The sequence below is a fragment of the Thalassophryne amazonica genome, chromosome 16 (genome assembly GCF_902500255.1).
Source record: "Thalassophryne amazonica chromosome 16, fThaAma1.1, whole genome shotgun sequence".
In the NCBI taxonomy this organism is placed as follows: Eukaryota; Metazoa; Chordata; class Actinopteri; order Batrachoidiformes; family Batrachoididae; genus Thalassophryne; species Thalassophryne amazonica.
The window spans coordinates 7828003-7841592 of NC_047118.1; the positions used below are offsets into that span (position 1 = coordinate 7828003).

General features: G+C 46.8%; 1 protein-coding gene across 1 annotated transcript in view; it reads right to left on the reverse strand.

Annotated features, from left to right (window-relative positions):
- Nucleotides 1-227: 227 nt before the first annotated feature.
- LOC117528390 (gap junction gamma-1 protein-like) overlaps nt 228-13590 on the reverse strand; it is a 160468-nt gene continuing 147105 nt past the window's right edge. Inside the window, exon 2 of the mRNA XM_034191023.1 lies at nt 228-1733. Within this exon, the coding sequence (XP_034046914.1) occupies nt 228-1679 (1452 nt within the window). The 5' untranslated portion in view covers nt 1680-1733. The remainder of the gene's footprint in view (nt 1734-13590) is intronic.

A 13590-nucleotide genomic window follows, 5' to 3' on the forward strand; every position in this document is an offset into this window, starting at 1 on the left:
GGGATTTGCTCAATAGGTTGTGATGGCACAATGTTTGTAGCTTATGATCACTCAGACTAAACCGGCTGTCAGCTTTAACGTTAGTGGGTACGTTATAAACCTTTGCACACAAATCTTCTACAGCTTTCACGATTCTTTAAGGCACTATGGCGTTTAAATATCTCTTACATTGTCACACATACAGTTTAGGTGGTTCTAGAGTCTCTGTTTGTGGGGTGTGTAGTGGGTTAAATCCATACAGAGGGCTTCCCCTCGCCTGATTTGCTGCTGCTGCTGTTGCTGCTGCTGCCTCCTCCGCTGCTACCTGCCTTTGCGTGCTTTGACCGACGTTTGCGCTCCTTTTGAGGCAGTGGCTGAGGCTGGGCCTGGATGATGTTACTTTGAGGCTTGTCATCCTGGTTGTTCCCGAGCTGTTCCTCTGCTCGGTGCTGCTGACTGTAGGCCTGAATGGCCGCCTCCAGCTGTTCTTGGTCTTGCTGGATCGTGTCTTTGTTTATAGCCATGCGGGCCTCTCCTCTGGTGGGAAAATTATCCTCATTGCTCCCAAATTGCTGTTGCTCCTCTTGGGCAATGTTTGCCCGGTTCTGTTTGCATGCCATCTTAGCATTGCTGAGGTCTGTGTATGGCATCTGCTCAGGCTTCACAACAATGTTGTAGCCTGGTGGAGCAGACGGCGTGTTCCACGAAAAGGGATATCCGACATAGTCAGCAGTACCATCTCCACCTGTTTCTCCTTCGGAACCCGCTTCAGGTCCTGATGTTCCTCCAGAGCCCTCCATCCCACTACTGGCGCCAAGTAAACCCATCTGGTACTCATCGTCCTGAGCTGGGCAGCGCCTACGGTGAACAATATCACAAATGGATCCGATGCCCAAGTGGAGCATCTCCCAAACATTGAGTGTGAGGCAGAGGACAGTGACACCGTACATGATGCGTAGGAAGATGGTCTTCTCTGTAGGTCGTGACACAAAGCAGTCAACACTGTGAGGGCAAGGTTGACTCGAGCACACAAACACGGGCATCACACGAAACCCATACAGCAAGTACTGACCTGCAAGAAAGCCCGCTTCTAGAACCGTACGTGTAACTAGCTGCAAAACATAAACTCGCATCAGCCCGTCATCTTTGATACGTTTTCGACCGTCGTGGCGCACTTTGGGACGGGGTGTTGGTTGCAGTGGATCCCGTGGTCTCTTTGGAGGTTCAATCTCAGGCACCTCATAGATCATGGGGTCATCCTCCTGGTCTTCCTCTGTCTCCTCGATGCCTCGGTGCTGGCGTGCTCCAAAGCAAATTTTCCTGGGTTTCCTGTGTGTGTAGCCCCCTCCTGCTATCCTGGCTGTAGTGGTGGTCCCTCCTCCTTTGGCTTCGTCCAATCGTGCAATCTTGCTGACAGCGTAGCCCATGTAAATGAGAGAAGGCATTGCTACCAAGATGATCTGGAAGACCCAGAAGCGAACGTGAGATAGAGGAGCGAAAGCATCATAGCAGACATTCTCACAGCCCGGCTGACCTGAGTTACAGACAAACTTGCTTTGTTCATCGTAGTAGATGGACTCTCCCCCGACAGCAGTAAGAACTATGCGGAAAACGATGAGCACGGTGAGCCACAGCTTCCCCACGAAGGTGGAGTGGTTGTGGATCTCCTCCAGCAGCCGCGTGAGGAAGCTCCAGCTCATGGTGTCGCTGGACAGTGGGGCAGACAGTGTCCCTCTCTCACCTGTTCACAGACTCTGCAAAGAAGAAAAACAGGAAGACAAGAAAAGGTAATAAAAAAGAAATGAAAATGGTATGAGTTTACAGTCCCAACAAGAGGTTTACTCTTGGCAAGAAAATAAAGATATAAAAAAATACTACAGGGTAAATTTTGACACATTTCATTATCAGCCAAAAATAAATACATTTTAAAATCAGCATACATGTTTTTAGCTCACTTTTTTCTCGATATTTAACTTAAAAACATTATCTGTAATTGTATTTCAAGCTAAACTGTTTAATATTAGAATATCACATTTGTGTTGTAACATGTAACAATTAAACTATTTTATATATTGTATGAAACAAATATATAGATACATCAATGTAAACATTTAGCAAAATATTTAATTGGAATATATATATATATATATATATATATATATATATATATATATATATATATATATATATATATATATATATATATATATATATATATATATATATATATATATTAAGTAGTATTAGTAGTTGTAGTAAAAAAAGGCTTCAAAACTGGACCTTTAATCTAGGGGTGTTGTGAGGGGGGCACATCCTTGCCCCACGCCCCCATTCCATCTGGATTCGCCCCTACTTTGGCGTTTGAGCACAAAGAATGATAACATTTATTTATGCAGAAAACGTGACCAGATTTACAGGTAAGAAAGTTTTATTGTGTTTTCACATCATGTGGTCCTCAGAAAGAGAGTTTAGGTGCATTTGAGTGGAAAATAGTGTTAGTTGTTAACGTGTCGCAGAGGATCAGCTGTTTTAACGTGCAGATACAGAGCGGCTCAGCTCAGCTCTAAATAAAGGAGGAAAAAAGTATAAAAATGTCTTTGTAAAGCTCAGTGCAGGTGTGCTGATCACCGTGCTTTAAGAGGAGACGACGAGTCGAGCAGCTGCAAAAAACCGCGGATGATAAGCTCACAGCTCACTGAAAGTGGGCAGTTCAGTCGAACCCCGACCTCCTGCCCACAGACCAAGTTTAATGCTGCTATCGACTTAGTAACGCGTTACCGGCATCACTGTATATATATATATATATATATATATATATATATATATATATATATATATATATATATATATATATATATATATATATACATATAGTCGCTATGCGTACAGCAGTTCTTTTTAAACTATCATTCAATCAATCAATTTTTATTTATATAGCGCCAAATCACAACAAACAGTTGCCCCAAGGCGCTTTATATTGTAAGGCAAGGCCATACAATAATTACGTAAAAACCCCAACGGTCAAAACGACCCCCTGTGAGCAAGCACTTGGCGACAGTGGGAAGGAAAAACTCCCTTTTAACAGGAAGAAACCTCCAGCAGAACCAGGCTCAGGGAGGGGCAGTCTTCTGCTGGGACTGGTTGGGGCTGAGGGAGAGAACCAGGAAAAAGACATGCTGTGGAGGGGAGCAGAGATCAATCACTAATGATTAAATGCAGAGTGGTGCATACAGAGCAAAAAGAGAAAGAAACACTCAGTGTATCATGGGAACCCCCCAGCAGTCTAAGTCTATAGCAGCATAACTAAGGGATGGTTCAGGGTCACCTGATCCAGCCCTAACTATAAGCTTTAGCAAAAAGGAAAGTTTTTGCTAAAATTAGTCAGTAAACAATAACTTTACTTACAATACATTCAAAGTTTTGTCGTTAATTTTTTTTCACATAAAAGATTAATTAAATGGGTAATTATTATGTTACCATGTTATTATGGCTAAATTTTTTTTTTTTAATTTTCAAATGCAGCCCTGGTGTCCTGTCCAGGGTGTACTCCACCTCTTGCTTAATGACCCTCGTGACCCTTAACTGGATCAAACATGTACAAAAAATGATGGAATTCAAATATTTGACAAACAGTACTCCATTAAAAATGTCAGAATTCTTTTCTAATGACAATTCTGCAAGTTCAGCAGCAAGACGTGAAACGACTGAGTGGCTTAATTAAAATGAGTGCTGTCTGAGAAGGAGGCAGTCGATATTGTTAACTTGCTGTGTTGCATCTTGCAGGATAAATACACAGAATTCTGAGCTCAGTGTCACAGTTGGGTCGCTGTCAAGTTCAGGCTTTTGGGGGGGGAATTAGGAGACTAAAAAAGGAGGGAAAGAGGATATTGGCATCAAAAAAACATCAAGCAGCACTGAGAAGGAGGCAAAATAATCCAAATGGGAAATGTGCTATCGCCAAATACGCACATATCTGCTTTTTGAAGAAATAAATCCTCTTAGTGAGCCTTCTTCAGTGTGAGGTGCAGTTTTCAGGATTGCGTTAACTTGACTGGTTTGGTCTGGCGCGGAGGTAAATGGCATTGTGCCGCAGTGCACTCGTGTGTATTTGAGCACACTGTCACGGAATGGAACACGTTGCCTATGTAGGTTAGGTCTGGGCTCCAGGCCGTCCGTCCAAACCGGCACGATCAGCAGGTGGCTGAGCACAAAGCACTGGAGTGGGGACTCGAGCAGCAGACCCACATTAGCTGGTGCAGTGGAGCTGAACCCAAACACTGCTGTCCCTCACAGGATCTTTGGGGACAGATTGTGACATCTCGAATGGAATTTTACCCCTGACAAAGCAGTGGAGTGAGAGGAAAATCCAGCCATGACGACTAGCTTAACGTTGGGTTTATAACCCCCCTCCCCAATCGGACCGGGAGTGACATGTTTAGCCGCATGTTCTCCTTGAATTGCTGGCTGTACTCCCGGATGTCAGCTTCCATAGACGCCCACCAGAAGCGCTGCCGGACCACTGCCACGGTTCTTCGCACCCCTGGGTGACAGGAGAGCTTGGACCCGTGACAGAAGTCCAGGACAGCAGCTCTGGCCTCTGGTGGGACGTAGAGTCTGTTCTTTGGGCCGGTCCCCGGGTCTGGGTTCTGTGCCAGGGCCTCCCGGACGGTCTTCTCCACGTCCCAGGTGAGGGCTGCCACGATAGTGGACTTGGGGATGATAGGTTCCGGTGGATCTGACAGCTCGACCTTGACTTCCTCTTCATGGACCCAGGACAGGGCGTTGAATCGCTGGTTTTTGGTCTCGGGGCGGTAGGTAAACCAGAAGTCAAAACGCCAGAAGAACAGTGACCAGCGGGCTTGCCTGGGGTTCAGACGCTTCGCGGTCCGGATGTACTCCAGGTTCCGATGGTCCGTGAAAACCGTGAAGGGCTCCGTAGCTCCCTCCAATAGGTGTCTCCACTCCTCAAGAGCCTCTTTCACCGCTATGAGTTCTCGATTGCCGACATCGTAGTTCCGCTCCGCTGGGGTCAACCTATGGGAAAAATAGGCACAAGGATGGAGAACCTTATCGGACTCTCCGCTCTGGGACAACACAGCTCCTATCCCTGAGCCAGAGGCATCCACTTCAACAACAAACTGGCGATTGGGATCGGGCTGCACCAGAACGGGTGCAGACGAGAACCGACGTTTCAACTCCCTAAACACGGCTTTGCACTGGTCCGACCAGGTGAAGGGGACTTTAGTGGAGGTCAGGGCCGTCAGGGGGCTAACTACCTGGCTATAGCCCTTAATGAACCTCCTGTAGAAATTTGCGAAGCCGAGGAACTGTTGCAGCTTCCTACGGCTTGTCGGTTGGGGCCAATCTCTCACCGCCGCTACCTTGGCCGGATCGGGTGCGACGGAGTTGGAGGAAATGATGAACCCCAGGAAGCACAAAGAAGTACGGTGGAACTCGCACTTCTCGCCCTTCACAAACAGCCGGTTCTCCAACAACCGCTGCAGGACCTGACGTACATGCTGCACATGAATCTCAGGATCCGGGGAGAAGATGAGGATGTCGTCCAGATATACGAAGACGAACCGGTGCAGGAAGTCCCGCAAGACGTCATTAACCAATGTCTGGAATGTCGCAGGCGCATTGGTGAGGCCGAACGGCATGACCAGGTACTCAAAGTGACCTAACGGGGTGTTAAATGCCGTCTTCCACTCGTCTCCCTTCCGGATCCGAACCAGGTGATACGCGTTCCTAAGATCTAATTTGGTGAAGATTTGGGCTCCATGCAGGGGCGTGAACACGGAATCTAACAGAGGCAGTGGGTATCGATTACGAACCGTGACTTCGTTCAGCCCTCTGTAGTCTATGCATGGACGGAGTCCGCTGTCCTTTTTTGCCCACGAAAAAGAAACCTGCACCCATCGGGGAGGTGGAGTTCCGGATCAACCCGGCAGCTAAGGAGTCCCGGATGTAGGTCTCCATTGATTCGCGCTCAGGACGAGAGAGGTTGTACAGCCTGCTGGACGGGTACTCAGTGCCTGGGATCAAATCAATGGCACAATCGTACGGACGGTGCGGGGGAAGAGTGAGTGCCAGATCTTTGCTGAAGACGTCAGCAAGATCATGGTACTCCTCAGGCACCGCTGACAGATTGGGGGGCACTTTAACCTCCTCATTAGCTGTCACACCGGGTGGAACCGAGGATCCTAAACATTCCCGGTGGCAGGTGTCGCTCCACTGAGTCACTACCCCAGACGGCCAATCAATCCGGGGATTGTGCTTTAACATCCATGGAAATCCCAAAATCACTCGGGAGGTCGAAGGTGTTTCATAGAACACAATCTCCTCCCTGTGATTCCCAGACACCACCAAAGTCACAGGAGGTGTCTGGTGTGTGATTAATGGGAGAAGGGTGCCATCTAGTGCCCGCACCTTCAATGGGGAAGGTAGAGCCACTAGAGGGAGCCCTACCTCCCTGGCCCATCTGCTGTCCAGCAGATTCCCTTCAGACTCCATGTCCACCAGTGCTGGAGTGTGAAGGGTAAGATCCCCACTCAGGATCGTCATTGGGATGCGTGCAGATCTACGGGATCTCCCCGCGTGTATGTTATGGCCCACCCTTAACCCAGTCTCTAAGGGCGGGCATTGAAGTTTAACCGCTTGGGGCAGTTCCTTTGTATGTGCTCCTGAGAGCCACAGAAAAAACATTCTCCACGAGCCAGCCTCCGTTGTCTGTCATTTGATTTTACTTTAGCCCTGCTCGTGTCCATAGCTTCGTCAGCAGGGGGAGCTGTAACTCCACGGCGCTCTCCGACTGTGGAGCGTGGGCACGGCGGCACCCTTTCGGACCCGGAAGGAAGAGGGATGGCTTGCGCCTGGCCACGCCCTTCGCCCCGCTCCCGATGGTGTTCTTCTAACCGGTTGTCTAACCGTATAACCAGGTCGACAAGCCCATCAAAATCCCGCGGCTCATCCTTAGCCAGCAGGTACTCCTTCAGGACCGGACACAGTCCGTTTACGAAGGCGGCGCGGAGTGCAACGTTATTCCAGCCGGACCTCGCAGCCGCGATGCGGAAGTCGACTGCATACTCGGCTGCACTCTGACGTCCCTGTCTCATTGACAGCAGCACGGTCGAAGCGGTCTTGCCTCTATTGGGATGATCAAACACATGTTTAAGTATATGTCAGTATAAAGTATAAAGTATATGTCATTAGGAGCCGTGAATTTTGCTCCCAGAGCGCCGTAGCCCAGGCGCGTGCCTCTCCTCGAAGCAAATTAATGACATAAGCCACCCGGCTAGCATCTGATGCGTACATGACGGGATGTTGTGCAAAGACGAGCGAACACTGCATTAAGAAGTCTGCGCACGTCTCAACACAACCTCCGTACGGTTCCGGTGGGTTTATGTATGCTTCGGGGGGGGGGGGGGGGTTCGTTGAATCACCACTGGAATGTCTGTATTTTGTGCTCGATCAGCGGGAGGAGGTGCTGCAGCAGCGCCCTGTGTGCGCGCTTCCACCTGGGCGGTGAGAGCCTCCATCCTCTGACTGAGTATGACGTTCTGCTCGGTTACTAAATCCAACTGAGCAGTGAAGGCGGTTAAGATGTCCTGCAGCTCACTTAACACGCCTCCTGCCGATGCCTGTGCACCCTGTGTTTCCATTGGCGGTTCAAGCGATGGTTGACGCCCCTCGGGATCCATGACACTGGCCGAGAAATCCTGTTGTGAAAGTGTAGGGACACGGACCCACAACAGGGGGCGCAAATGAACGGACAATGGAATTAGCCAAAATATAACAATTTAATGTTGTGAATGTGCACAACAGAGCAACAGACAACACAATAGAGATTAACAGTCAATTAGTCACGGTGTCGTGTGGGCAGGCTCGAGGATAGAAGACGCCCGTCCAGAAAAGAGCCGGATCCCACACGCCTTCCACTTCCACCGGATCTGAAGCACCCCGGAGCCACCAAGTGCTGGGTCCCCAGGTGGCCACTGCCTCCGGCTGTCAGATTGGGTACTGCTGGCAGGAAGAACAGACAGGTGATGGTGGGTGCTTGAACACCCAGCAAACAGTTCAGAACAATTAGATCTCTCCTTTTGTGGAAGAATCTCCACCTCCGACACAAAAACACAGAAACGTGCAGAGACCGACTGTTACTTCTCTGGTTTGGAAAGAGGAGTGAAGTCCGTCACTCCTCAATGTCCAAAACCCAGCTCCCAGCTGACTGAAGATAGGTACTCCTGCAACAGTTTCAAAAAGACAATAATACGTGCGCTCAGCACAGACACGGCTGAGAGTGTTACCTGATCGGTAGATGATTTCTCAGCAGTGAGGTGAAGATGCTGCCCGGCTCTTATGGAGATGTGGTTGATGAAGATGAGTGACAGCTGGTGTTGTTGAGGAGTGACAGCTGCCACTCCCGGTTGCTCCGGCGCCCTCTTGTGCCTGAAGCCCGCACTTCAGGCAGGGCGCCCTCTGGTGTTGGGCCAGCAGTACCTCCTCTTCTGGCGGCCCACACAACAAGATGTATTCTTTTCCTCTGAGGATGTTAGAAAATTAGTGATGTCAGTTAATCCTAATTAAGTCCATGGGACATGACAAAGTCAATCCTCGAGTACTTAAAGGGTCTGCTGAGGTTATTTTTATGCCACTTTTTATGCCATTTTTATGCTAAATTTGATTTGATTAATTTATACTTTGCATTTATTATCATGAGTACATGTATATTTATATATGCATATGTATACATTTTTTTATTTTTATGATTAAAAGGGTGGGCGTTTATAAGCTTTTGCTTCTGCTTACATCCTTTCAGGCATGTTAAATTGTTTTCTTTATGAGCTTTTTTTTTCTTTTTTTTTTCTTTTTGAGTCCGTGTGTGAAGAAGAAAAAGGACACAATAAAAGCAAACTGTAGGATCAGTTATTCATCCACTGCCAGTTTGACTGGGAAATCAATATTACCACACACACACACACACACACACACACACACACACACACACACACACAGACACACACACACACACACACACACACACACACACACACTTGCACAGACTTTGATGGATTATTGCCAAAACTGAAACATTAAACTGTGCGAGCCACCAGACAGCTGAGGCAGCGAGTATGTGGAAGCAGGTTAAGGGACAGTTTTACTGCTTACGTTGGCTTTTGTAAGACAAAAAAAAAAGAAGAAGAAAAAAGTGTATGACAAGTGCTACTGAAACTGCAGAGAGAAAGGTTAATTAATTTTGGAAACACAAGGCTCGCTGTGTGAGGAAGCCAGACTTTTACCATCTATATGAACAAGAATGAAAAGCTGAGTAACAGACAGATTCAGACTAAAGCTAAACCCTCCCCGCAGCTCCGTCGCATGTGCAGAGATAGCGTGTAATGTGTTGGCTCTGCAGAAATTAATCACAGAAAAAGAAACACTTTTATTGCACTAAATAGACAAAGAAGTTGCTGATTATTGTGGATGAGATGTAAGTTCAGATGTGTTTCAGTTCTGTTGGTTTGGGGGCGTGTGCAGAGTTTGGCGTTCGTATTAGTGCAGCAGCTAAGCAAAGGAACACTTGAGTTAATGATGCAAGCAAGAAATTTTGTGCAATAGCTTAGTAGAACCTTCTCTTTCAAAAAGTTTGGGTACCCACAAAAAATTTCAAGATGGCTGCCATTTTTCAAGATAGCCACCAGCTATACTAATTTATGATGATTTCTGCACACAATGGATGAAACAAATGCACCATTTCTTAGCTAAAGTGTGTTTTGGGCTTGTACAATAGTTAAAATCATCAACAGTATAAGAAATATCATTTTGAAAAGCATATCGTTCAAATTGCCAGGGCAAAATTGTCTTTTTTAGCAATTACGATTTCAAGCTATAAATCTGAAAATTTCTGATGTATCTGCATATCTCACATTATAAGGTTTTATCACAATAAAAAATATAAATTATATGGACACATCATATATACATATATATATGTACGAGGTCTATTAGAAAAGTATCCGACCTTATTATTTTTTTCAAAAACCATATGGATTTGAATCACGTGTGATTACATCAGACATGCTTGAACCCTCGTGGGCATGCGAGAGTTTTTTCACGCCTGTCGGTTACGTCATTCGCCTGTGGGCAGTCTTTGAGTGAGGAGTCGTCCACCCGCTCGTCGATTTTTTTCATTGTTTAGGAATGGCTCAGAGACTGTTGCTTTGTTTGATAAAATTTTTTTCAAAACTGTAAAGCACAACTGAGTGGACACCATTCAATAAATTCAGCTGGTTTTCGGTAAAAATTTTAACGGCTGATGAGAGATTTTGGTCTGGTAGTGTCGCTTTAAGGACGGTCCACGGCGCCTGACGGCGATCTGTGCTTCGAGGCGGCAGCGTCTCGTCGTTTCAAGTTGAAAACTTCCACATTTCAGGCTCTGTTGACGCAGTAAGTCGTCAGAGAACAGAGAACTTTCAGAAGAAGTCGGCATGAGGAGTTTATTCGGACATTCCATTGTTAACGGTCATTTTGTAATGAAAGAACGTGCGGGCAGAGTCGCATGTCGGGCTGGACCCGACCGCGGGGGGTCGCGGCAGGAAAAACACCTCCGTTGGAAATCTTAACGGGCAAGTTGGAACATGCCCAAGCTGTTAAACAATTTCTCAGTTACTCACTTGTTGAAAGCCATTAAAAGCCGCCTGAATTCTACAAATGGTTTTCAACACGGAGGTGTTTTTCCTGTCACGGCGCACACAGATTTGCAGAGTCGTCACGGAAACGACTCGGCGAATTTGCACGTACGTCTTTCATTAAAAAAATGTCCTTAAACAGTGGAATGTCCGCATAAATTCCTCATGCCGGCCTCTTCTGAATCTTCTCTGTTCTCTCATGATGTCCTGGGTGAATTAAGCCTTAAATTAGGATGTTTTCAGCTCGAAACAGGCCGACGACAGCGCCTGGAAGCGCTGCAGGACGTCCCGCTCCGTGGGAAGTCCTTACACCGACAGAAACACCCCATAATCTCTCATCAGCCGTTAAACTTTTCACAGAAAACCAGCTTAATTTCTCGAATAGTGTCCACTCGGATATTCCTCACAGGTCCAGAAAACATTTTGATAAAGCAACGCGCGCCGTCTCGAGCAGCGTGTGAAACAAAGGAATTCAGCCGAGAGGGCGGGACCACATCTCACTCAAGGCCTGCCCACAGGGAAATGACGTCACCGACACGCGTGAAAAAACTCACGCATGCGCACGAGGGTTCAAGCATGATTGGTGTAATCGCATGTCATTCAAATCCATATAGTTAAAAAAAAAAAAAATAAAAGGGTCGGTTTATTATCTAAGAGACCTCGTATACCTCAAATCATGTGTGTGTATATATATACTCAACAAAAATATAAACGCAACACTTTTGGTTTTGCTCCCATTTTGTATGAGATGAACTCAAAGATCTAAAACTTTTTCCACATACACAATATCACCATTTCCCTCAAATATTGTTCACAAACACGTCGAAATCTGTGATAGTGAGCACTTCTCCTTTGCTGAGATAATCCATCCCACCTCACAGGTGTGCCATACCAAGATGCTGATTAGACACCATGATTAGTGCACAGGTGTGCCTTAGACTGCCCACAATAAAAGGCCACTCTGAAAGGTGCAGTTTTGTTTTACTGGGGGGGGATACCAGTCAGTATCTGGTGGGACCACCATTTGCCTCATGCAGTGCAACACATCTCCTTCGTATCATCCGTGAAGAGAACACCTCTCCAACATGCCAAACGCCAGCAAATGTGAGCATTTGCCCACTCAAGTCGGTTACGACGACGAACTGGAGTCAGGTCGAGACCCCGATGAGGACGACGAGCATGCAGATGAGCTTCCCTGAGATGGTTTCTGACAGTTTGTGCAGAAATCCTTTGGTTATGCAAACCGATTGTTCCAGCAGCTGTCCGAGTGGCTGGTCTCAGACGATCTTGGAGGTGAACATGCTGGATGTGGAGGTCCTGGGCTGGTGTGGTTACACATGGTCTGCAGTTGTGAGGCTGGTTGGATGTACTGCCAAATTCTCTGAAACGCCTTTGGAGACGGCTTATGGTAGAGAAATGAACATTCAATACACGAGCAACAGCTCTGGTTGACATTCCTGCTGTCAGCATGCCAATTGCATGCTCCCTCAAATCTTGCGACATCTGTGGCATTGTGCTGTGTGATAAAACTGCACCTTTCAGAGTGCCTTTTATTGTGGGCAGTCTAAGGCACACCTGTGCACTAATCATGGTGTCTAATCAGCATCTTGATATGGCACACCTGTGAGGTGGGATGGATTATCTCAGCAAAGGAGAAGTGCTCACTATCACAGATTTAGACTGGTTTGTGAACAATATTTGAGGGAAATGGTGATATTGTGTATGTGAAAAAAGTTTTAGATCTTTGAGTTCATCTCATACAAAATGGGAGCAAAACCAAAAGTGTTGCGTTTATATTTTTGTTGAGTATATAAATAAATACGAGGTCTGTGAGAAAAGTATCCGACCTTTTTATTTTATGCAAAAAATATATGGATTTGACTCATATGTTTTTACGTCAGCCAAGCTTGAACCTTCGTGCGCATGCGTGATTTTTTCCACGCCTGTCAATTGCGTCTTTCGCCTGTGGGCAGGCTTTGAGTGGTACACCCCTCTCATCGTTTTTTCATTCTGAGGAAATGGCAGAATGATTTGGGCTTTTTCTCCATCAGAATTTTTTCAGAAACTGTTAGAGACAGGCAGCTGGAAACCATTCAAAAATTTATCTGGCTTTCGGTGAAAATTTTACGGGCTTCACAGAGAATAAGGAGTGTTACTACAGCTTTAAGGACGGTCCACAATGGCGCACGGCTCACCGCGCTCCGAGCCGCCATCGAGAGGCAGAAACCACCACATCATTTCTAAACGGATTGCTGTGTGGAGCCGAGACTGTCGTGTGCAATTTCTCTGGTTATCACAAGAGCTGGACATCAGCCATTTTCCGGCAGATTTCACTTTTAACAAGAGATTTTGTCATGGAAAGCCACGCGGAGGCTTCGCGTGTCATGACCGATTCGCTGATGAAGCGAGACAAAGGAACACCTCCGTTTCGGAGTATTAGAGGACAAGTTGGGACATGTCCAGCTCTCCACAATTTCTCTTATACTCACTCGACTGGTAAGCACTGAAAGCCGAGATAGGCATGTCCCAACTTGTCCTTTAACACTCCGAAAAGGAGGTGTTCCTTTGTCTCGCTTCATCAGCAAATCGGTCGTGACGCGCGAAGCCTCCGCGCGGCTTTCCATGACAAAATCTCTTGTTAAAAGTGAAATCCGCCGGAAAATGGCTGATGTCCAGCTCTTGTGATAACCAGAGAAATTGCTCACGACGGTCCCGGCTCCACACAGCCATCCATTTAGAAATGATGTGGTGGTTTCTGCCTCTCGATGGCGGCTTGGAGCGCGGCGAGCCGTGCGCCATTGTGGGCCATCCTTAAAGCTGTAGTAACACTCCTTATTCTCTGTGAATCCCGTAAAATTTTCACCAAAAGCCACATAAATTTTTTGAATGGTTTCCAGATGCCTGTCTCTAACAGTTTCTGAAA